This window comes from Arachis hypogaea, chromosome 5, assembly GCF_003086295.3.
Source record: "Arachis hypogaea cultivar Tifrunner chromosome 5, arahy.Tifrunner.gnm2.J5K5, whole genome shotgun sequence".
Lineage (NCBI taxonomy): Eukaryota > Viridiplantae > Streptophyta > Magnoliopsida > Fabales > Fabaceae > Arachis > Arachis hypogaea.
In genome coordinates this window covers 45,742,442-45,768,023 of record NC_092040.1, presented here as the reverse complement: position 1 = coordinate 45,768,023, position 25,582 = coordinate 45,742,442, and the positions used below count along the sequence as shown (strand labels likewise).

Genomic DNA, 25,582 nt, shown 5'->3' with positions numbered 1-25,582 from the left:
AAAGTGGAACAAAATTTGAAAGATTAAGAATTTCACAAAGCCTAGAGAATAAAATGTCGCTTAACGACAGAAGAGAAACCAAAAAACCTCAGAATTTGTTCAATTAAGGATTTCAGAAACAATAGACAATAAAACCTGGTTCAATCGCGGAACAGATGCCAAAATTCATCACAAGAATCTGAGATGATGAATCTGAGCAGAAAATTGAGAAATCCATAAATAAGATGAACGGCGAGGAACAAACTCCCAGGAGAATACGGCTCGTAGAAACAGTTTGGTAGGGAACACGAAACGAAACTCGGAGAAGAAAGCAAAGATCCTAGGGTTGAACTAAATCACTAGCGTTCCGAGCTCTGGGTAGTTCGCTTTCTGATTCTGGAAACGGCGAGCAAGAGGAGCGATTGATCAGCTGACGGAAAGGAATTCCGGTTTCATAGCGAGAAAGAAAAGGAGAAGAAAGAACCCGTAAATGAACAAAATTAAGAAAAGGGACAACATGAGTTATGTGTTAATGGGAGTATGGCACCGTTGAATTGACATTTTTTTGCCAAAAAAGAAAATTAAAAATATTGATAAGATATATATCTTTTAATAACAATTAAATTGAATGTTAGGTTATATATACTTAATAATAGTCATGAAAACAACTTTATTGACCAGTATATTTTTCTATTTATCATTTCTTTTAATATTGATTAATAATAATTTTATTATTTCATCCGTTTATTTGAAACTGGTAAAATAAACGCATATTATTTTTTTTGAAATTAAAAAGGAATTTGATTGAATACAAAAAAAAATAAAGAGAGATATATTTTTTAATAACAATTAAATTCAACTTTAGCTAGAATAAATTTAAATTGTAATGAAAAGCAATGTATTAAAAACTATCTATTTTTTTTTCACAATTATCATTTCTTTTTTAATACTGATTAATAATTGATTAATTATTTCACCAGATTATTTGAAACTCATAAAAAAAACACATTTTTTCTGCTGTAATTAAAAAATGAATTTCATTAAATATATAAATATCACAGATATATCCATATTGGAATTGAGAAAAGACTACCATTATATTACAAATTAAACAACAATTTAAAGTAGTATCTGAGCATAATACACTAAAAAGCATCAAGATCATGCATAACAACAACTCAAACTACTATCTTAACATATTAAACTAAAATGCATCTAGATCTTCAACAGCCTCATGATCACTTCCACATTGGCTAAAAGCATCTTCAACCTCAGCGATAGAATCAACCAGAACATGAATCTGAAAAAAATTGAAAACCTCTAAGTTATTGATATTTTTAAATACTAATAATTGAACAAATTACAAAAACTATGCAACCAAACCTTATGCTCATTCATCTCAGCAGCGGACTCAAAAACATTAATAACAGAGGCATCATCCCAGATTTGTTGAACAATATACACAGATCGATTCATCTCATAACCCACAGGCCTAGCATCAACCATGAACACAACTTTTTTGTGCAAAAGACTTGAAATGAGTTTCAATGGAACAACTTTGCAATAAGATTCCTAAAAACAAAAAAAAAATAAAAAATAGGATAATAATAATTGAGGCTTTCTTTAAGAATGCCAATAAATACAAACTAACTGTATCTATATCTATATCTATATACTAATTAAAACCACAGCTAGATAACAACCTGATTCAACTCTGGGTGTCTATCCAAAAAGGTGGAGCATCTTGTCTTTATCAGTTGCACAACCTCACGATCTTTGAGAACAAATATATTGTTGCCATTTGCATGAGAAGCTACAATCTTCAAGCAGAATCTTGAAAACCAAGAAAAAACAAGGAAAATTTGAGTTAACATGAAATGATAATCAGTTAGCAAAACAGAACAAAACTAAAGAACAAAACACCTTGGAACAGCATCAATACATTGAAGCTGACATAGATCACATGATAAAATTTGTTTATTAGTTGACACAAGAGAACCACATAAACAAGTTGAGAACCACCACTTATGATTCTTGAAAACAGATGATATAGTTCCAAGAATGAAAACAAAACCACCCTGCCAGCAAAGAAAAAATTAATACAGCATTTCAAATTTCAAATAATTTACAAAACTATCAATTACTGACTTTTTAGCAAAAAATGTAAGAAGAATAACAAAAAGAAATAACCAACAGATTTTATAAGAAATGAGGCAAAAAAAACATACATTCTCAACATCAGAATAACAGCGATTAGGTGAAATAAGATCAGTAATAATATCTTCAATAGTTTCTGATTGAATAGAATTATCACAAACTACTTGAGTCTTGTAATCTTCCCCAATTCCATACTGCAAACAGGCATCGTAGATTGGTGGAAAAATCGGATCATGAAGCCTTGCCTGGGATAATTTGGTTAGAATAAGCATCGAATCCATTGATTCAGAAAAAAGAAAAATGAATGAACATGTTGTAACATAGAGTGAGAAATCATACATTCATATAATCATCACTTGTAGCTGGTTCAGAATTATCACTAAACACATTTACAATTTTAAAGGACCCGGAGTAATCTGGATCAACCACAGGAAGAATTTCAACCTTGAAAACTTTATGCTCTCCAACAACATCACCAAACATTTGTGGAGAATATGACCGACAGACCTTGAGAGTTCAGTATAAAAGAGTCAATAAACTTGAAAAAAAAATATATAATAAGTATTAAATGAGGTTCAATATGAAGGAGTTGATACTGCAAGCACACTAGGATCAAGAGGGAATTCTTCGTCTATCCTGAGAAATGCTTCAGAACAGGTTTTTCCAAATAGTTTTGTTGCCGCATTATCAAGCAGAACAAACAAAACATCACACCCAGCATGGTGAATCTTTACCCGAATCCTATACCTAACACAATTAACAACCAAGAATGATAACTAAAACCAATAAATTAAAGCTTCTTAACAACACATAGAATGACACATAAGAGAAAACCAACCAAAAATCCAAAAGATTCAGAATTAATGCATTGAATAGTAGAGTTACATATGAACCTTACTTGAGCATAACATGTTCAACACATGAACAACAAGCATCACAAAGGTAGAGATCCTCATGGTCAACAACAGGATGACCACATACACATGAGTAGTACCACCAATCTGGTTCATCCATAACTTCCTTAATTGTCCCCATTACAAAGTAATGAGCATCCTGTAAAATTAAAAAAACAATTATATAAACACAAACACACATCTTTAAGAAATTGAAGTTTAAGTATTAAATGCAGAGTTTGCCAATCTAAAACAGTACCCTGTTATCTACATCAAGATCTTGAATACTACTGATCTCTTTGGGATTGAAATAATCACCATCAACTTTAGAAGTTAAGTATCCAAGGTCATTGGTCACAAGTCTTGAGAATCCATAACTGGCTACACTAAATCTACATAAAAGACACAATAACTAATATTCATAACACAAAACATATACATGAATACCAACTAAATAACCAAAGCAGCTTGTAGATCTACAAAACTCTTATCAAAACTAACCTGCTTAGGAACTCAACAGACTCAGGAATGTCTGGATTAATGAATAATCTAGAGATATTGATCACATTCTGTAGAATTACTCCACCTGCATTAAAGAATACTACTCTATTAGCCTCAAACCATATTAAGCTGAAAACATCAGATTTCAGAAAAGTAAATATTAGAGTAAAAATTCCCTGAATATGCCTGAAACTAACCTTCAATTGCTTTGATTTTAAAGGACTCAAGGACAATCAGTGGAGATCTTGGATATTTTTGTAAGTTTTCATATTCCAAGAGATCACAAGCATTTCCAAACACATTGCATTGGACCTTTTTCCTAGAGAAATAACTCTCAAAAGATCAAAAGGATGTAACTATATATTTATTGTTATAAACATAAAGCCTGGAACACAAAAAAAAAAATTGAATGCATAGAACATAACTACTGATATAGAAGAAACTCAAAGACATATTACCCATGACTAAAAACTTCTAGCACAACTGCTTTGATGAGCTTCCCATATGATGCTACATCTCTTTCCTTTCGAACACCAGTAATGATCCCAACAAAGTCTAATAATTAAATTGAAATATATACAATTTTGAATCAGAAAGCACACTTGCTAAAACAGAATACTATGATACTAAAAGAGTAGAGCAAGAAACTTGTACAAACCAATAAGGAAATTGTGGTCCTTTGTCATTTGATCAATTTCATCTATTGATGTAAAACACAACCCGGAATGAGTTATCCTTGGAGACACCACAGAAACAACAGAGGTCTTGTATTGGAACAAAAGCCTGAACCGATGTTTGGTAACTCTGTTCAAACCACTGTTTGGCAAAACTGTAAAATTGGTTATCAAATACAGATCACCTTCATTTAGAGACACAGCAAACTTTGATATAAGCTCATCTCTAATGGTAGCTTGGATCTTGTGTAACTGCAATTAAAAAAAAATGGTTATTATTTTGAATTTATTAACAAATTTCAGTATACGAACAGCATACTAACAATTCATAAAAAAATTAAAACAAGAAAAACATATCAGTTTGCAACAAAGAATAAAAATTCCCTTCAACATAACTAAAAAAAAAATGAAAAGAGCATAGTAACAATTCATAAAAAATTTAAAACAACAAAAACATATCAGTTTGCAACAAAGAATAAAAATTCCCTTCAGCATATTTAAAAAAAATGAAAACTGGCAACAACTTAAGAAAACCCTAAAATAAAATAAAACTGACCTTCTCATCCATTAAGACCATATGCAACAGATTTTGAGAAGGATCCAAAGCAGTATTCTTCTGGTACCACAACTTCACAACTTTAACATGCACCTTCCATGATTCCCTCCAAGGAGTGATTTTCTCCACCAAATCAACAGGATTATTCATTCCCAACATATATAGAACAACAACACCAAAAGAAGAAAATATAAAGAGAGGTTTTCAGAACCAATAAGAGAAGATAAACACAGGAGTTGGAGTTATAAACTCCCAAAGTTAACAAACACTAAAGCTTACAATGAAAGCTTCACATATGGGACAGAGATAGACTAATAGGCATATATAGATTGATATCCCTACACACATCATTTAGGACGATATCACAAGTAACCAAATACTGATAGGAAAAGAGCAAAAACAATGTGGGAAGAGACATGTTACAAATTAGCAAGTACCTACCACATATTGCTGATTTGACAATTCACAATAAAGCAAGAACAGAATTTCAGGAGTCAAGTATACCTAACACTACAGTAAACTTCAGTCCAATAGAAGTAAGAACATCATATAAATTATACTCAGCAAAACCCCCAAGAAAAAATTTATTTTCCCGAAACACGAAACCCACAAACATATGACAGAACCGTTGATTTGAAAAAAAAAAGTAACAATCACCATGATTAGATCAGAAACCAAACAACTAAAAAACTAAACGATGCATAAGAAAAACAGTAACAATTATCAGGAAAAAAGGAATTGAAACTGGAGAAGGAAACCCTAACGCTTCAAAAGGAGGAGAATAGAATCTAGACAACATATACCTCTTGAATCCCGGTGCCGACATCTGCTATGTAAATCACAGAAATGGAGAAGGAGAAATGCCGTATGACCAAGACAGAGACAGAAAGAGGAACCTTGGGGAGAGAGAAGACACGCAACCGACACAAGAACACCTTCATGGTAGAATCGAATGGAATCGCAGAGATATCCATACCTTCCCTGCATGTCGCCAAAACCCACGAGAGAAGAAGAAACCTAAGCGACGGAACCCACAGTGAAATGATCCCACGGATGCACTCAGCTTAGGGATGAAGACAATGCGTTGAGCTCCAAGGCCTTTTAGCGAGAAAGTGATGAATTTGGGGAAAAAAAAAATTAACCAAAGTCACATTATCTAACTTTACTTAGGGTTATGGCTAAATTGAGAGGATTGTATTAATAAAAACATAATCCTCAAACCAAGTATGTTAAGAGGCACTAAGAAAAAATTCACATATGACATTATAAAAATTTCATTACTAATAATATATTTATTACTTAAATATATTTGTTAGAAACATCAAAATTAAAATAATATATTTATTACTTAAATATATATGTTAGAAATATAAAAAAATTATTGATTTTTAGATCTTGATAAAAAATAAATTGATTAAATTTTATCTAATGTTCTTATGTCTAAGTAGTCATATAGTCCATCAAAATTGTTTAGTGTTAGAGAATATACACCATTCTCATCATAAAACAATTTTGTTTGGTTAGATCCCATTGTCACATAAATGTTATGATCAATTTACTTCATGAAGTTATTTTTTTTATATTTATTTTAAAGAAATTTTTTTTTGCTTTCTTTTCACATTTCAAATCTGGTATTAACTATTATAAAATATTTTTTTTTCAACAAAAATGATTAAGTAAAATAATTGATATATTAACAATATAGTTTCTTTCAATTTATTTGGAAAAGACAATATTAGATTTAAAAAAATAAATAATCAAATTTTTCAATAAATTTTAATACCATCAAATCCACGTAATAAATTGAGATGAGGATATTTTTTAAATCAGCACGACAATTATGTGCTAATAGAATATCTCATATTTATATAGACCATTTTATTATATTGTATAGAAATCAAACTTTAATATAAAAGAAGAACATTCATAAACTCTAATAAATTTATAACATTTTAGTGCAAGACTTACTACTTTAAATTTCGATAGCCTAATACAAAATATTTCCTAATATAAATAATTTGTATCAAATTTAACAGTGAAATAATATTAAACGCAAGAAAAATTATTCTGCACTAAAATAAAAGATTTAAAATATCAAACATCAAAATACAACTTGACCTAAATATTAGAAACAAAATAATAAAAAAAATAGAAGAGAGAAACCACCAAAGAATTTTTATTCTAACAAAAGATATAATCTACATTAAAATCAAATTTTATTGACAAATTTAAAATCAAATTTATATTGATATGATTTGACTTTTCCCTATAAGAAAAGATAAATAATTATTTTTATTAATAAAACGCTCATATCTTATTCTTATTAATATATTAAGAATACACTTTGCTTATCCTTCTCTTCCGAAAAAAAATATCAAAATAAAAAAAGTAATTAAGTAATTTTTTTAATAAAATTGAATATTTTCAAAAGCATGAAATAAAATAACTTTTTCATATGAAAAAAATAACACCATTTGAAAAAATCGCTTTTTAAACTAAAAAAAAATCAAAATAAAATATGAAGATATCAATCATCAAAGTTATCCACTAAAAAAGATAGTACATTTTAAAGGTTTAATTACTCTGTTGGTCCCTATAGTTTCGCGAAAATTTCAATTAGGTCCCTATATTTTTTTTCCTTTTAATTGGGTCCTTATACATTATTTTTTTTTTCAATTTGGTCCCTATTAACGTTAAACGTCAAAAAAATGTTAGTCAATTGTGAAATTACTTTTATACCCTTAGGGACCTAATTGAAAAAAAAAACTATAGGGACTTAATTGAAAATTCGGTGAAATTATAAATATTCAATAAAAGATATTCCTGTATTCCTATTCAATGATTCTAAGACATGAAAAATATTCCTATAATCTCTTTTATTTTGTCACTATCATTCTTTTGCTTATTTATATACAAATTGAACCTTTAAATCATAAACAATATAAGGATCAAGAAATTAATTAACTTGGTACAAAACTACAAACCCAGAATGATAAATAAAAGAAATCTTGGATAGCCATTCATCATGTTTACCTCCAGATTACTGAAATGAAAATACCTGGGTTCAACAGCATGGTTAATATTTTCAATGTACATTGACTTATAGTGTCAAGAGCTAACCCCTATCATCCTATTTCTGTCAGTGAACAGAACTATCATGAACATGAAAGTTTGTTCAATAACTTTAGATGAAAGAGCCCAACAATTTTATGTTTTAGTCTTTTAGACAATGAAGTGAAATTTTTAGTACTAACAAAAAAGAATCAAATTCTCTTCTGAGATAAAACTAAGATTACAGTATCCAACTATTCATATCTATATGTATCTATATGGGGGTAAAGGAGATTTATCCAACAAAGTTTCGATGACTTAAGGGAATTAACTCAGTTTCAATTGAAATTGTTACATGGGAATAAATTTGGAATGCAATCATCTCGATTGGCTGGGGTTTTAAAGTAAAATCAACTCTGAAGATGAAAATTGTAAACAGGATAAAGGGAAGACAAGAATGTTACAGAAAAAATATATGGTTTTCCTATTATAATGACATTCTAGGAAAATCTCGTCTACCAAACATATAGCCCCAGTTTCAAACAGCCTTGGAATCAAATCAAATTCAGTGCCCTCCACATCCATCTTCACCACCACAAAATCATTCTTTGAAACAGTATTTTTCAACCAAACAGCAAAATCAAAACCTTTTATCTTCAAAGTTATCCAAGGTTTCAGTGGCTCCATAGGAATCAAAGGCTCAGCATTTTTAACTAAATCATGCTTATACTCTGGAACAGAATACTTGTCACTTGAATCATCTTCACCACCCCCAAAATAATCAACTTTTACTAATTTATGAACAGCATCAACATCATAAAACTCTTTCTTCAAAGCAATTTCCCGTATTTGAGGCATTGAAGAATCAAACCCTTTGATATAACGCGATTTCACTAATACGAAGCAAGAATCAAACAAATCAAGGAACGAATTGAAGCTGTAAGTGTCATTAGGGTTTACCAAATGGAACACCGCGAACCCTTCTGGTTTTAGCGTGCGGCTGACCTCCGCGGCGAACTCCGCCGGAAACGGCCACCTCTCCAGTGAGCCCTCACCTAAGAAAATGAAGTCAAAGCGACCTCTCCGCCTTCCTAGAGATTCCGTCAGTGCTCTTGACACCAATCTCTCTCATCGTGAAAATGTCGCGTCCCGTTGGAGTTTCATGGTCATGGCCTCGCTGGAGTCTTTGGACGCCAAAGAAGCCGACAAAACCGAAGTGGCTGGCGCCGCTGCCGCCGCCGTAGATGAGCTTCCTCGTTCAAAGAAGGCAGGACCGAAGGTCACTTGGGGATGCTAACCCTGGAAGTTTTTGGGGGGGGGTATTTTGGTATTTTAAAAAATAAGAGTGAGAGAGAATTAGAGATTTAGGAAAACGTTGGAAAATATTTAATTTAGGAAGGGAATATTCCGTTAAATCTAACTGTTTGGTCACGGTAGGGACCTAATTGAAAAAAAAATATTTGTGTAGGGATCCAATTAAAAGAAAAAAAAGTATAGGGACTTAATTGAAAATTTCATAAAACTATAGGGACTAACAGAGTAATTAAACCTATTTTAAATGAGCAGAACAATTATCTATTTATACAATATCCCGCATTTATATAGACCATTTGATTACATTATATAGAAATCAAAGGATAATATAAAAAAAGAACACAGATGAACCATAATAAATGCATAACATTTTATTACATAATTAAATACTTTAAATCTGAATATTCCAATACAAAATATTTCCTAATATATAAAATTTGTACCAATTTTAACATTGAAATAATACTAAAATGGTGTAAAATTATTTTGCACTAAAATAAAAGATTTAAAATATTAAAAATGAAATTAGAATTTGACCTAATTATTAAAACGAAAATAATAATAAAAAAAATAGAAGAGAGAAAGCACAAAGAAATTTTTTCCTAACAAAATATATAATTAGATTATAATTGAATATTTTCAAAACCACATAATGAAATACATTTTTCATATCTTTTTCATATCAAATAAAATAACTGTATTTAAAAAATAGCTTTTTCAAATAAAAAAAACGAAATATGAACATATAAATCATCAAATTTATCCAAAAAAGCACAATTATCTACTTATACAGTATCACATAATTATAAATACAATATATATTATGCAATTTAAACCAGTTATTCCGATACTAATGATTAATCGCGTGAAATTTATTGATTCAGAGTACTCTTTCTTTTTTTTTCTTTTAAATACAGTATATATTATGCAATTTATTTATTTATATATTTATTGGTAACGTATACTTCTTTTTCTCCAACTAATATATTCTATATTTATAAAAGGTATGAATACTTTTCCTTCACAACATCATTTAACTTTTTTTTAATAGAAACTAATGGTTCATAAACAATAATGCATCTAGTGCACACGAAATGCTTGAGACAATTTTAAAAATACCCCAAAGAAGATGTCCCTCTACAAAGAACATATACACAAAATCAAAACTATAAATTACACAGTTAAAACTGAATCATATAACAAAAAAATACATTATATCTTATCAAAAACTTCCTTAAATACAACGTTTTCAGTCTTGGCAGCATCAACTAATCCCTCATCACAAAGTAAAATCTTAAGACCATTTCTATTCCTAACTCGGGAAAGAGCTACATAAAGCTGACCGTGAGAAAACACAGGACGACGCAAGAACAAACCGACTGTTGATAATGTCTGACCCTGACTTTTGTTGATTGTCATTGCAAACGACAAAGAAACCAGAAATTGACGACGTTGGAATTTAAACGGTATAACCGTATCACTAGGAATCATATTCATTCTAGTGATAAAAACTTTATCCCCAACATTGCTACCAGAAACAATATCGGCACCAATCACATTTGTCCCTAGATCTCGCACGACAAGTCGAGTCCCATTACACAAACCCCCAGCCGGATCAATATTCCTCAACAAAATAATAGGCACGCCTATTTTCAACTTCAACAAATGATTAGGTAGACCAGAACACCTAATCTGATTCAAGAATTCAACAGTTATCCAATCAACATCAACATCAGAATAAGCATCGCTACCACATATCGAATCAGCACTGAGGTAACTTTTCTCCTTACCGGGCAACAGGTCAACTATATAATTGTTTATCTCTTCAACATTTTCGACAGTCGGAGCAAGTATTGCCCTATCTTGGAAAAAACTTGGATCACAAAAATTCTGAACCAAATTTGGATAAATTGTATTTACAATATCTTCCACTGGATTTTCCAAGACAGGAATGATTAGATCAGAAGGAATATCAACAAAAAGTTTATCATTGACCACTGCTCCACATCGACCTTCACCGATTTGAAGTATCCAATCTGAAAACGACCTTAACTCCTGAGCAGTTGATTGTTCCGATCCGGTTGCTAACCTCATATTTGTTGTCAATCGCAAAACTTCGCAGTATTTCCAAATGATAGAAGAATTTATGGAAGCCATGACAATCTCAGCACGCGAACCTTTTGGAATAACTGGCAACACCTGCCTGAAATCACCACCCAGAACAACCACCTTGCCACCAAAAGGTAAATCTTTATTCCTATCAGAGACTGAAACCATTATATCACGCAACGTCCTGTCAAGCGCTTCAAATGCTAATTTGTTAGTCATCGGTGCCTCATCCCAAATAATCAAATCGGCCAACCGAAATACCTCAGCTTTTGGACTATCTTTCTTAATCCGGCAAACAGTATCTTCAGTCAGATCAACAGGAATATTGAACATAGAATGAGCCGTCTTACCACCAGGTAACAACAGAGAAGCAATACCACTAGAAGCAACATTGATAACAATCTTTTTCTCAGATCGCAATCTAGCTGACAAAACTCTGTATAAAAAAGTTTTTCCAGTGCCACCAAACCCGTACACAAAAAAGAACCCATCCTTCTTATTCGAAACACAGTCAATAATTTTATCGTAGACCACCCTCTGTTCTTCATTTAACTTTAAGAGATCTGCATCATGCTCACGAGACAAAGAAACAGTATCATACTGCAACTCACGCAACAGCATCAAATTGCTAAATTGAGAGACTAAAGAGTTATTAGGAACGGGCATGCCAGCATAATTTCTCAATGATTTTCCATTACTCTGCAATAGTCTCTCAACTTCCAACAAACAAAATGTCTGTAACTCGTCTTGACTCATAGTAAGATCTACGTTCAACAATAATTAATAAATATTAGCACCATAATATAACTTCTCTACTGTGTGGATGCGTGTGTGCCTACCTATCTTGTAATAAATTCACAACAAACAAAAATCTTACCAGGATATCGCAGCTCGTGTCTTCTACGGTAAAGAATATCATCAGACAAATAAGTCCAAGTTTGCTCCCAAACTAACAGAGGTCTTCCCATGGAACCAGATAACAGCAACATCACAAAAAGCCTCCTTAGATGCGCAGCCGATGCTAACTCAGCAACTTCCTTAATAGCAGAAACATACTCATTATCATCTATCAAGAATCCCATGGCGGAACATGCCTCTTGAAATGTATCATATGTAACACCATTCACGGTTCTTATACTTCGAAAGCTAGTACAACCTCTCTGGACATTCAAAAGCATCCGCATGTAGAAAAGTTCACCAGATGAAGGATGAGCAAAACTCAATCTTCCAATTGAAAATCCCCTTTGTCTTGGCTTCCACTCCCTACTCCTCAAACAATAGACAAATTTGCCTGGATATTCAACATATGTTAGAGACCGCCCCTCCGAGAACCGCCTGTTGGCCATCATCCAACCCGTAAACATCGTCAACAAATCTTTGTTGCGCAAATAAACATGAGTAGTGATGTCAGCATCATCGAATACAACATGTTGCTGGTTGGGCAAATGAAAAGTCAACCTCTGTACCGACGGCCATCTTTGATGAATATCATAAGCAAAAATTCTCCACATGGATTCAGACGGTGACAAATAACGACAATCATAATACTGTTTGATCTCATCAACCACTTGAGAAGATTGACCAACATCATATCTCTCTCCAACAGTTGCGGTCACCCGATCTGGACCCTTGTTAACATATTTAAATAGATACTTGATAACGTTTGACTTGTTACAGAACTCGAGATTTATGTGAGCTTGGTATTTCATTAACAACAGTGGATTATAGGGCACAACAAATCTATTGTCGATATCGACATCATTGATCTTCACTGTGACACCCATATTACGACGTCTATATATTGGATACCCATCTTCATCAAAGCTCGTTTGGTCAACAAATTTTTTCGGATAAAATTTTGAGCACTTACCATCTTTCATGCAAGGAGAACTCGGTCTAAGTGGACCACAGGGACCATGGATCATGTACTTGGTGACAACATTATAAAGAGATGGAAATTTCTGGGGATTGGGTAGCTCGGCACAGATGAATTCATCAACAATTTCAACACTTTGTAAGTTGCTTTCCGCATTAAGCCACAGTAGCATGTGTGCATGCGGTAGACCCCTTTTTTGAAACTCAATAGTATACATACCTAAAATATACAAAAAACATTCTGAATAAGCCAAACAACTACATCCCAAACACGACTAACAGAAATTGAAATCCTAACCAAGAAAAGAACTTACCTGCATTAAGTGGACCAAAAAACACACCTTCCTTGAGATCATTAAGGAGGCACTTCAACTTGGCATGAAAGACACGACAAGAGATATCAGGACGATCAGCAATCGGAATTCGCTCCCGCTCCGTGAACCGCTGAAACTCAGGCCAATTTGGATTACACGTAATAGTGAGGAACAAATCTGGATACCCAAAATGTTTGCAAATCGCCATGGCATCCTGACAACGGTTAAACATGTAACGTCTACTACCAGTGAATGAGGAAGGCAAAATGATTCGTGTCCCAATTGAAGAAGCCTCATCATCGCCACGACGCATAGCCTCCTCTATTCCTTGAAGGACTTCTCCTCTAATTGTACTTTGCTTCATTCTAATCTCATACAACCTCTGCGACTCAATCATCGTGAAACAATCAACAACAAATTGTTGAAACAACCGCCTAGACTTGTGAATAATTCCATCTTCGTGCTCCCTAATCTGGAGACAAAAACATATGAATTCCCTGAGGGAAACTCTTGTTCTCCTTCCAGGAACATATTCGAGCGGTTGACCACGATAACCAATGTTAGGCTGATAACCATCCTCGCCATACGGAAACAACAGAGGATACTGTAAGGGCCAATACAGAGCATGAGTTTCATATATACGTTGCAACCGACCACCAGTAGATCGAACAATAATGTCACGACCATGGTCCGACGAATCAAAATCTCCAATAATCAAAGCAGCAACTTCATCGCAAGAGGGAGCACTGTACATTCTTCGATCAACGTTCCGTTGCGAATACAACTTCAATGAGAAAATCTCAGATGGATGACACTCATATAATTCTCTAACTCTTCGAAAAGACTGTGCTATGACATTATGAGTATCGATCATTTGCAACAACTCAGTTATCAACTCTTTATCTATCTCAGATGTTTGCCTAAAACAAAAATATATTAACCAGAAAAAATATATTTAAAAACCACACAGAAATACCATTGTAACATACTTTGATATTAAAAATCTTTTATTAGCAAAAAATAACTAATAGCATATTATAACAGGAACAAAACACAGTATATATATGAAGTCACAGCTATAAACCTAATTCACAATACAGATAACAATAAAACACCAGTAAAACACAACAAAAACACTAAACAACAAAGTTTCAAACACACATACCCAAAAATTCGCTGCCTATGCATTATCTCATGCTGAGTGTCGTATACGTATAACTGTGCAAATTTGGGCTTCTCACCAGCAACTGGGAGCAAACTTCCAATCCGATGATAATTTTGACCACTTATTATAAACTGTGGTGGACCCCTCCCATCATTCACAGAATCCATTACCTTACCGCCAAGAGACGTGAAGGCAAACATACTGTTATAAGATCGAATATTTTTTTGGAAATACAAACTCTTCCTATCATGTCCATTGATCAAATCATATAACAGATCTGGGGGCGTTTGAAGATAAGGTAACTGGATTTTTCCCTTTGAGCAACAAACAGTAAAAACAGGACGATTAACTGTAGACTCTCTTTCAACACGTTCTAATAACCAGAAACACGCGCCACAAATTGAACATTCATAGTTAGGGTCACCAACATCAAGGCAACCTGGTACATATAAAATTGAGAAAAATATACACAACAATAAAAGAACCTCATCTGAATTATATGACACGAAATAGATTCAACACAACATGAATAAACCATTAGTATAAAGATATTATATAGACTAAATACTTGACTCATTTGAATCTTGTGAGGACAATATATCACAAAACACTATTTTTATTTTACAGTTACTGAATAACATCTCACGACATAATCACAGTCAGATATTTTAACAATAAATAAATAAACAGTCTATTTTACTATTCTTCAATAATATATGATTTAAGAAAGAGAGCATACCTTGTATCTCACTTTGCAAGAACAGAGGATGATCAATAACAGAACCAACTTGACTGAATGAATTTATCGAAGGATCATATATTTCTGATTGGTCTATATCATCCATTTTGATTTAAAATAAGACAAAGTTATGCAAAGATATATTCAACAACCAAATATAGAAAAGAAAATATTCATGTAATAAAAATTCAATTAATTATTTAAGAATGAACATGTAAGGTAAACATTACAAATATAATAAAGTATGAAAATGAACAAAACAATTTCCCATATATTGTTTTTAACTTGAATTCAGTCATTGCACAATTTTTTCTCTTAATTCGCTACCAAGCCTTTCTTTTTTTCTGACTTCAATCCATGCATGACAGTATTTATTGTAAATAGATCGCGATACAATTGACCAAATCACTATCAACAAAGGGATAATTGAAGAAGCTGAAAAAAAAAACAAATTTTGACAAAAAGAACTAAAAAAAATAATTATATGGAACAGAGAGAAGATTTGCAAAAATTAAAAGAATGGACAAATTAATTAAACATTTTTTTTAATGTAAAACTACTAATTATGACATAAAACTATAGCTATAAGAATCAGACCAGACCTGTCGGTTCAGCCTATTAAACCGACGAACCATTCGAACCGATAGTATAACCAGATCAAGTTTAGGTTTGAACCGAAAAAGGATGTGAACCGCTTAAAACCGGCCAGTTTTCCAAAAAGCGAACAAAACCAACTAAAACCTTCAATAACCAAAAAGGAAGTAGTCCTTATGTATGTTTGAAAGAACTATATAAATTAAACATATCTACTGATCTAAACAATTCAATAAAGAATTTTACAATGATATTAATTATATTTACTACATACAACAGATGGTCAGCCTTACAGTAGCTAATCTAATTACCTTCAATGACTGTGAGCTTTGAATCAACTATTAGGTACTTCAATAACTTTCAACCATGTAAACAAGAACTAAACAATTTCACGATTACATTACCTAATTTAATAAAAACTTATCACAATTTACGGTTATTAAAATTACCTTACATCACGATTAATTATACAAAATATTAATTGAGTTGTCAAATTAAAAAGAGACTCAGTACAAAAGTCTAGACATATGTTTAATTAGTAACTCTCTGGCCTACTAATAGTTAAAATAACCCTTTTGGGTTTAAAAGCATAAAAAAACAATAATAAATGACTTAAATACATTTGCTATTACATATAAACCAAAGAAACTTAAAACATAATTTAACATAAAAGAATCAAAATGGGATAAGATACTTAAATATATTATTATACCTGACAAAGTCAAATGTGAACTCTGATTAACATTCTGGGACACGTCAAATAAATTTTCTAAAACATAAGAAGAAATAAAGACATTGAAAACATATAAAAAAATAGATTATTAGAAACAAAAAGATTAAATACAAAAATATAAAGAGAGCAATAAAAATTATCCATATAATCATTCAAAGAGAAAACAGGCACCGAGGAATCAAGGACCTCTAAAGCATTACAAAAGAAAACAAAAAAATTACAAACAATCGCATATATATCAAATCAGTAAAAATTGGAGTATAAACCACTAAAAATTATCATGAATCTCAATCCAAAACTAACCTCTCGCATTTCGATGATGAGTTTGTGTTCGCTTTCTTTTTAAACAATTTCGCCTATACTCTCTAGCACGAACTGAGTTATGAGACATCTTTGTTACTCAAACTAAACAGAAAAAAAGGTTGAAATCTGAAAAGCAAGGAGTAAACCTAATTCATTGAAAAGAGAGATGCACACACTTAAGTTTCTATAAGCAACAAATGGAAAAAAAATAACCAAAAAAAAGGGGAAGGAGTAGGGGAATGAATCGGGGCAAAATATTTGAAACACACCAACAAAAAACTGATACAACCATGCACACCTTTGATAAGAGACAAAATGAAGGAAAATAAACCTTTATAACTAACACTAATAACTAAGGGGCATCAACATTAACATGAAAAGCAAAAATTGTACAACGATAAACAAATAAACAAATACAAAAGAAGAACTGCTGCATTTCATTAAAATTTCACTGATAGTGATCAAAACAAATACATATGGCTGTCTCCCCTATGATAAGGAGGATTCCAACATCTGGCTACATATTATAGTATGTAACCTAAAGAGTCATCAACATTGAAAATGTGTCCAATCCCTAGCAAAGTCACTATTACAAAAAGGAGGAGTTCAGAATAGACATACTTGGCACATTACACGAGCAATCACAAAAGCAAAACCCCTATATCTAACAATGCTATTTGTTGGACACAATCCAAAAAAGTCAAATCAAAATACCATCAAGCCAGCATGATTACATGTCCATCTATTTGGAACCACAAGCCTTCCTAAATACTTATAGATAAACTATATAAGACACCTACACCTACACACAGCAGCTCAATTCCACACCTTCAATCAAACTCCATTAACCTTAGCAACCTTCAACCCACGCCCATCTGCATCAACAGCAACCTCTTCAAACTGAGGATTCAAATTTCTCTTACTCTTGGAGGTGACAACATGATTTTCATGGGTAAGCTTCTCTCCATTTTGGGAAGGTGCTTCAAGAACATGGGACAACAGCTCCTATGAGAAAGAAATTGAAAAAACATATGAATCTCACTGAAGAATGCAAAATACAATTAGAAACAACACACATAAGAATGAGGAATAAAATATTATACATCAGCACCTGAGTTTCTTTTTCCGTTGAGCTAAGCAATATATCGATTTCAGCAGAAAAATCATCACTAAGAGTATCATTGCTGGGAGTTTTCTCTTCCTTTCCATGCTCACCATCAATTAACCCAACAAATTCACTCCCCACAGAAATAACAGGCTGTTTTTCAGCCAAAAAATCTATAAGAACTGGGGATTTACACAACATCCCAGCACAATCACCAGCATCTTTCTCAGTTTTGATAAAACTATCAGAAGACTCCTTCTTAATACCAACATCAGCTTTTCCAGCAGGAACAGATTTGTGTAAGCCATGCTCCTATTCATATGCAATAAGAGTTTAAATACGTAACGATCATAACAGAAATTGACAACAGCACAATAAAGAAACAAAAAATATGAAATTAATGATGAATTAACAGGATCTAAAAACATTTGCATGTATATCTAACCTTTTTGGGAGAAGACTCATCATCAGCATCATAATTGGGAAGTTCAAACATCGCAATGATGGTGGAATCATCACAAATTCTCGTAACTCGGAAAGTCCCATAAAATGTATCATGTGGGACACCTTTGGTATCAACCTTGAGCAGCAACTTCTTTCCAATCAGCCCTTGGAATATGGGAGGATAAGTATCCCCACATATAACCTATTTTGAAAGTAACACATATAAGAAATATTGTTTGAATAAGGAACATGCCATCCCATAAATTGAAAACACATGGAAAAAAACTAACAACATACACTTGCATCTCTTTGAACTTCAGTAAACAAATCAGCACATGATTTCTTAAGCAAATAGGAAGCCTCACGATCAAAGAGAAGGAAAATACCCTCCCCAGTATGATCTTCAACTGTCACTTTAATTTTAAATCTGGAGAGAGAAGAACAAAGGGGGAAGACAATCATTCAAATACATAATACCAAGAAACCTTATTTTTATAAACAGTCCACTCTACAAAATGAGAACACATTTTTCAATAAAAATTCTGACCTTGGAGTAACATTAGTGATGTGCTTCAAACAAAAATCACAGTAATAGGCACCATTTTGAGGATGGATACCCTTTCCACACACACAAGCAGAATACCACCAACCTCCATCCTCAACAATACCTTGGATTGCTCCAAAGATGATAAAAGAACCCTCCTATTTTTTAGGCATTTCAAAGTTAATTAACAACAGGAATGGAAAAACAGATCTGGAAATCCTTGTTTCATTTTCTTTTTCGCTCACTTGTGTATAAAACAAACAAAAACACAACTAACTCAAAAGAAGACAACCTGATTGTTATCTTGAAGCTCTTCAATAGTGCACTTTCTAGTTAGACGCATGAAGTCATCTTCCAAGGAGAGAACCTTACCCTCATTTGCAATAAACAGTGGCTGGGTACCACTGCCACCTTGCTCAATCATACTAAAAGAAAATTAATGCAAATATTTGTAATTGTTACTCCAGATTCCTAGTAAAAAAAAAATACAATAAACATAAACATCAACAAAAGAAAGCATGCTAACCTCTGCCTGAAGTCAACAACTTCAGGAATATCAGGATTAAATAACATTTGTGTCGCATACATGACATTTTGAAGACCAACTTGACCTACAAAGAAACAAAGAAAGAGTATAGCAAAACTTTCTTGGAGAAAACACCTACAGCAGCCATGAGATGTGCAGAAAAAAAAAAAGCAACATACCCCGAAAGAACTTGACTTTTGCAAGTTGAATAACTACAACAGGCTGCTCCACATACCCAGAGGCAAGGAAATGATTTACTTGATTAACATAATCCCCAAACAATGCACATCTCACTGTAAGACTGAAACTCAAAAGATCACAAAGAATCAAACAGAAAACAAGCAAAAAAGATATTTAAAAGATAAAGAGAAAGCAGCAGAAATGACTTAAGAAACATACTCTTTTGAAGTTAATTCCAATGCAATCATTTTCACAATTTTTCCCTCTCTTGCATATTCTTTCTCTTCTCCAACTGAAGTTAAAAGTCCAATGACATCTATTCCAAATAAACACAACCTATTAACTATTAAAAGGATTTGTTTAAAAAACTTAAATAACAGAACAGCAGCAAGATATACACACCAACTAAAAAATCATAATCTTGGGTCATGTTCAGCAGCTCAGAAAAAGGAAACATGTTGAAACAAGTCTTAGGGATAACATCTTCATCAACAGCTACAACAGTGGTTCGGTGAAGGAAAACCAATTTGAATTCATGGGAAGTTGCTCTATAACTACCATGATTTGACACAACACTAAAATATGCCATTCTATAAACTTGTCCTTCAACTATATGATCCCTAAACCTATTAAGGAGTGGTTTCTTGACAGTAGCTTGAATTTTTTCACACTATAAATGGAACAAAACAACAAATCAGATTAATGAAACACATAATTTTAATTTGAAAACTTAAAAAACAGCAAGTAAGACCGTATTTAAAAGAGAAACTAATAGGGGCTAACATGTTCATCAAGGAGAATCATCTCCATTGAGTTAGGAACCTCATGGTTACCAAAAGAGGGTACAACCCAAAGCCTTAGAACCCTAACTTTCAGCCTCCAAGCCTCTCTAGGAGGATGCATCTTAGAAATCATATCAAATGGTGGAGGCATTGCAGTAAAAAGAAAGGAGATAAAGAGACTTGATGAAATATATGTAAATGTAAACACTTCAAATCTGAATTAATTTCAGGTTAGGAGCAAACACAACAAATCAGAATGTTTGTGCATTCAATGTGCTTCACCAACCATCCTTTTATAGAAAAAATCCAGGATACAATCTCACCTTTTTGAATTCAAATCAAATTGAGGAGGGAAATGCAGGGTAGTGGAGTTGAATAACCAAAATTTTCATTTAATGAGAAAGAAGAAATGAATGAATTGATATCAATCACATCACCACTAACCAAATAGGTTACATAGAAAGCACATACCATGTTGTAGGCATTCCCACATTCTCATCCCCGTTTAATGGAAGATAGACAACTAATGATAGCACCAAAAGCTGAAACAACACAAAAACAGGAAAAAGTAGTGATAATTTCGAGAAACAATAAAATAGGCAGTCACCAACTACAATCAACAATGACTCTAATGATGGCAATTAGAGTTGGTAAATGTCTTAGGTAGGGATACATTGGAAAAAGTAGCTAAATGGGAACAAAAGTATAAACAAACATGAATAAAAATCTGTCAATCACATCAACTTTTTTCTCTGTGTAATGACACGCGGTAGTTAGATCCACAATAACATGAACCAATTCTACTTGCACAAGAGCATTCTTTTCTTAATGAACCTCTTAACTTCAGCACAAGGAGGTATCCAACAGCTGAGATATGAAACACATTTAACACAATCAACAGAAAAATGTAATCAAATTCATTTGAACTTAAAAAGAAATAAAAAAACAACAGGATAAACATCAATATTTGTGATTCACATCACCACTAATAGAATAGATTAGTTACGAAACCCATTCTTTCATAATCATGGAGACAATCCACATGCAACCAGTAACACAAATAGCAGAGTATCCCATATTTTTTTCTGTAATTATCAGTAGAAAATAAGCATAAAAAAAATTGTGAAAATCAGTTAAACTTTGGGGCAGTTCTAGTAACACAAATACTAAGGTGATACCATCTTAGTCTAAGAAAGCCACTTCCTCTGTGAATCACATCTCAAATTCAGCAGAAAGATTGCATGTCTTTTCAAGAGCTGAAACACAAAACAATTTTTATATAAATAAATAATTAAAAAAATATACAATGAATTTGAATTGAAGTTCCAAATCTTTCATTCAATCAGGAAAAAGCTATTAATCAATTCATATCTATCACATCACCACTCACCAAATAGGTTAGATAGAAAGCCCATACCTTGATAGGCACTCCCACATTATCATCTCCATTCAATGGCATTGAGACAATTAATCATAGGAGCAAAACCTGAACCAACAAAAAAAACAGTAAAAAAAAAACCAACCTTTCAAGAAATCAAGAAATAGGGTTGACAAATTGAGATATGAGACCACAACTACTACAGTAAACATACAGCTCATAACACCATAGGGAAGGCAGTAATCATATACCAGAAACAATGATTCCACTAATGACAATCAGAATTGGTATAAATTGGTTAGATAAGGATACTTTCAAAACACTATACAGAAACATGAGTAAAAATCGGTCAATGACATAAACATTCATGCAAGGGATGAAATTGAAACCTCATACCTTGATAATGATTCACAAATTTCGAATTATCAAATGAAGAATATACACCACAACCTTATTATGTATCCATACCACATTTTCACGCGAATACTACATCAAACATACATAATGGGACATGTTTCTATATACAAAAAACAGTTTAAAAACAAAAGGGATTTGTTCAACAAACAGGAACTAAAAAATTTAAAAACATATTCATGAAAAAAACAAAACACCTGCAACAAACAATATAACAGGTAACAAAATAAAGATCTGATAATGAGATAAAAATGAAACCTAACACGAACTCCCAAAAATTGTAACCAACAAGATAAACCCACAAAAGAATTGAATAACCAAATCTTTCATTTAATGAGAAAGAAGCTATGAACCAATTCAATTCAATCACATCACGTGTCACCAAATAGGTCAAACAGAAAGCCCATACCCTGTTAACCTTTCCCACATTCTCATGAACATTCAATAGCACATAGACAACTAATGATAGGAGCAAAAGCTGAACCAACACAAAAACAGGAAAAATAACTAAACCTTTGGAGAAATCTAAAAATAGGGGAAAAAATGACATATTACACCTCAGGTACTACAATCCAGCTACATGTCACTAGACCACATGGAAGGCACTCACCAACTACCCCAAACAATAATTCTAGCGATAGCAATAAGAGTTGGTAAATCTATTAGGTAGGGATACATTCAAAGCAGCAGACAAAACGGAACAAAAGCATAGAGCAACATGAATAAAAATCAGTCAATCACATCAACATTCATGAAAAGGATGAGACTGAAACCTCATACCTTGATAATGATTCCAAAATTTCCAATTTCCAATAAAAAATATATAACAGAACCTTATTAGGTGTAGAGAACACAGTTTCATGGGAAGACGAACTGCTGGATACTTTCTTCTTTGGCTAAACACATGTGCTAGTTAGAAAAAGAACACCATGAAGCCATTTTACTGACACAAGGGCATTCTTTTCTGAATTAACCTCTTAACTTGGGGCCAAGGATGTGTATATCCATCCAACAGCTGAAATATAAACAGATTTAACACAATCAACAGAATTTTTACATAAATAATAAAAAAAAAACTGACAATGCAGTTGACTTGAGATAAATAATCTTTCTTTCAATGAGGAAGATGCTATGAATCAATTCATATCAATCACATCAATAGTCACCAAATGGGTTAAATAGAAAGCCCATACCTTGATAGGCGGCATTCCCACATTCTGATATCCTTGAAATGACACACAGACAACTAATAATAGGATCAAAACAAGAACCAACACAAAGAAACTGAAAACAAGTGAAACTTTCAATAAATGAAGAAAATCAATTCATATCAATCACATCAATAGTCACCATATGGGTTAAATAGAAAGCCCATAACTTGATAGGCACTCCCACATTATCATCTCTATTCAATGGCATAGAGACAACTAATAATAGGAGCAAAACATGAACCAACACAAAAGCATAGAAAACAAGTGAAACTTTCAATAAATAAAAAAATACGGACCAGAAACTGACATATGAGAGCATACCAACTACAATACATCTACACGCCACAGGGAACCCATTAATCAAGTACCCAAACAATCATTCTACTGATGACTATAACAGTTGGCAAATATGTTAGGTAAAGATATATTGAAAACAGCAGATGGGTTGAAAAAAAAAAGTATATAGAAACATGAGTTAAAATCTATCAATGACATCAACATGCAAGAAAACTATGAGATTGAATGTACAGAAACTAAAAAATTAAAAATATATTAATAAAAACAGAACAGCCATGCTACAAAGAAATGAACAGGTAACAAAAGAACATCTGATAATGAATTCAAAATGAAAGTTAACAGCAAATCCCAAAAAATGTAACCAAGTACATGAACCCACAAAAAGAAAACAATATCAGAAACAGAATTTGAAATTAGAAATTTCACAAACCCTACACACAACATGTGCCTAAAACATGGAACAGATACCCAATCACAAATTGGAACATTAGGAATTTCACAAACCCTAGATAAGAAAATGTCCCTTACCCATATAACAGATACCAGTAATCATCAGAATTTGCAAAATTAGGGATTTCAGAAACCATAGACAAAATCATCAGAATTTGCAAAATTAGGGATTTCAGATACCATAGACAATAAAACCAGTGTAAATCGCGGATCAAAATTTGAAAGAGAATTTGCAAAATTAGGGATTTAAGAAACCATTCACAAAATCATCAATATTTGCAAAATTAGGGATTTCAGATACCATATACAATAAAATCAGTGTAAATCGCGGAACAAAATCTCAAAGATTAGGAATTTCACAAACCCTAAAAAATAAAATCTCGCTTAGCCATTGAACAGAAACCGGAAAAGATCAAAATTTGCACAATTAGAGATTTCAGAAACAATAGACAATAAAACCTGGTTCAATCGCGGAACAGATACCAAAATCCATCACAGGGATCTGAGATATTGAATCTGAGCGGAAAATTGGGAAATCCGGAAACCGGATGAATGGCGAGGAACAAACTCCCAGGAGAACACGGCTCCTAGAAACCGTATGGTACGGAACACGAAACGAAACTTGGAGATGAGAGCAAAGCTCCTAGGGTTGAAAGAAATCATTACCTACCGAAACAGATCCATCAAGAACGAAGGTTGCCTCAGCGATTCGGTGAAAAGTATGGGAGGTTGCGTGAGAGAAGAGCACAAATGGATACGTGACGACTGGTGTCAGAGCAGCACATGCACCGTCGGAAAAACGGGGCCAGGTGGAGGAGGTGCCACGGTGGAAGCAGCACATGCACCGTCGGAAAAACGGGGCCAGGTGGAGGAGGTGCCACGGTGGAAGGGACCGTCCACCTCGGAGTGGAACCGGCGTGAGTCGCGGGGAGCTCTCCAACTCGGAAACGAAACCACGCGTATCTAGTGTTTAATGATTGTGTCCATACATTGAATATTCCAGTAGTTTCTCTACGTTTTATTTTAGGAAAAATGATACTTCTCTTCTCTACTAGATATTTAAATAATATTTTTATTCATAAAATATACATTTATCTTTTTTATAAGATTAAAATAATATATATTGTATTATTATTATTATTATTATTATTATTATTATTATTATTATTATTATTATTATTATTATTATTATTATTGAATTTGAAAAACTAAAACAATTTAAGATGATGACTAAATATTATTTAGTTAAAATCAAATTATTTGTATATATGATTCATTTTATTTAATGTGAAAA

At 32.7% G+C, this 25,582-nt stretch overlaps 3 protein-coding genes across 6 annotated transcripts; all 3 read right to left on the bottom strand.

The window, feature by feature from the left end:
• Positions 1-1,057: 1,057 nt before the first annotated feature.
• LOC112801541 (uncharacterized) lies at positions 1,058-5,848 on the bottom strand. 2 transcript variants are annotated; one of them, XM_025844335.3, is made up of 15 exons: positions 4,761-5,847; positions 4,390-4,456; positions 4,189-4,313; positions 3,989-4,085; positions 3,728-3,849; positions 3,531-3,615; positions 3,289-3,421; positions 3,035-3,189; positions 2,733-2,883; positions 2,476-2,643; positions 2,208-2,381; positions 1,903-2,057; positions 1,683-1,812; positions 1,363-1,551; positions 1,058-1,279 (listed from the first exon to the last, which is right to left on the bottom strand). In XM_025844335.3, exons 3-15 carry the CDS (start codon positions 4,214-4,216, stop codon positions 1,184-1,186), a joined length of 1,683 nt encoding a protein of 560 aa, XP_025700120.1. In that variant the 5' UTR covers positions 4,217-4,313; positions 4,390-4,456; positions 4,761-5,847; the 3' UTR covers positions 1,058-1,183. The 2 variants fall into 2 exon arrangements, with proteins under 2 accessions (XP_025700120.1, XP_025700118.1); XM_025844333.3 differs by having other exon boundaries at positions 4,189-4,456; positions 4,761-5,848.
• Positions 5,849-10,337: 4,489 nt separating this feature from the next.
• LOC112803526 (uncharacterized) lies at positions 10,338-15,433 on the bottom strand. Its single transcript, XM_025847012.1, has 5 exons — positions 15,328-15,433; positions 14,589-15,027; positions 13,424-14,343; positions 12,112-13,329; positions 10,338-11,998 (listed from the first exon to the last, which is right to left on the bottom strand). Exons 1-5 carry the CDS (start codon positions 15,431-15,433, stop codon positions 10,338-10,340), a joined length of 4,344 nt encoding a protein of 1,447 aa, XP_025702797.1.
• Positions 15,434-17,375: 1,942 nt separating this feature from the next.
• LOC112801539 (replication protein A 70 kDa DNA-binding subunit C) lies at positions 17,376-23,655 on the bottom strand. Of its 3 annotated transcripts, XM_025844331.3 has the most exons (13): positions 23,524-23,655; positions 21,956-23,345; positions 21,717-21,794; positions 21,010-21,080; positions 19,976-20,072; positions 19,756-19,877; positions 19,577-19,661; positions 19,343-19,475; positions 19,054-19,208; positions 18,804-18,933; positions 18,508-18,708; positions 18,069-18,374; positions 17,376-17,962 (listed from the first exon to the last, which is right to left on the bottom strand). In XM_025844331.3, the coding sequence occupies exons 4-13, from the start codon at positions 21,035-21,037 to the stop codon at positions 17,792-17,794; spliced, it is 1,428 nt and encodes a 475-aa protein (XP_025700116.1). In that variant the 5' UTR covers positions 21,038-21,080; positions 21,717-21,794; positions 21,956-23,345; positions 23,524-23,655; the 3' UTR covers positions 17,376-17,791. The 3 variants fall into 3 exon arrangements, with proteins under 3 accessions (XP_025700116.1, XP_029154190.1, XP_025700113.1); XM_029298357.2 differs by lacking the exons at positions 21,717-21,794; positions 23,524-23,655 and having other exon boundaries at positions 21,956-22,029; XM_025844328.3 differs by lacking the exons at positions 21,010-21,080; positions 21,717-21,794; positions 21,956-23,345; positions 23,524-23,655 and adding an exon at positions 20,159-20,397.
• Between the last annotated feature and the right edge of the window lie 1,927 nt (positions 23,656-25,582).

What these genes read in the sequence shown, in the direction of transcription:
- LOC112801541 (XM_025844333.3), bottom strand. Translation starts at nt 4,919, where the DNA reads ATGTTGGGAATGAATAATCCTGTTGATTTGGTGGAGAAAATCACTCCT. An exon ending in CTAGAAGTTTTTAGTCATGG is followed by an intron (nt 3,850 to 3,988) that starts GTAATATGTCTT and finishes TTATTTCTCTAG; the next exon opens with GAAAAAGGTCCAATGCAATG. An exon ending in TGTATTGATGCTGTTCCAAG is followed by an intron (nt 1,813 to 1,902) that starts GTGTTTTGTTCT and finishes TTGGTTTTCAAG; the next exon opens with ATTCTGCTTGAAGATTGTAG.
- LOC112803526 (XM_025847012.1), bottom strand. Translation starts at nt 15,433, where the DNA reads ATGGATGATATAGACCAATCAGAAATATATGATCCTTCGATAAATTCA. An exon ending in CATAGGCAGCGAATTTTTGG is followed by an intron (nt 14,344 to 14,588) that starts GTATGTGTGTTT and finishes TTTTTGTTTTAG; the next exon opens with GCAAACATCTGAGATAGATA. An exon ending in TTTTGGTCCACTTAATGCAG is followed by an intron (nt 13,330 to 13,423) that starts GTAAGTTCTTTT and finishes TGTATATTTTAG; the next exon opens with GTATGTATACTATTGAGTTT.
- LOC112801539 (XM_025844328.3), bottom strand. Translation starts at nt 20,345, where the DNA reads ATGGCATATTTTAGTGTTGTGTCAAATCATGGTAGTTATAGAGCAACT. An exon ending in TTGGAATTAACTTCAAAAGA is followed by an intron (nt 19,878 to 19,975) that starts GTATGTTTCTTA and finishes TTTGAGTTTCAG; the next exon opens with TCTTACAGTGAGATGTGCAT. An exon ending in AAGTTCAAAGAGATGCAAGT is followed by an intron (nt 18,709 to 18,803) that starts GTATGTTGTTAG and finishes CTTTCAAAATAG; the next exon opens with GTTATATGTGGGGATACTTA.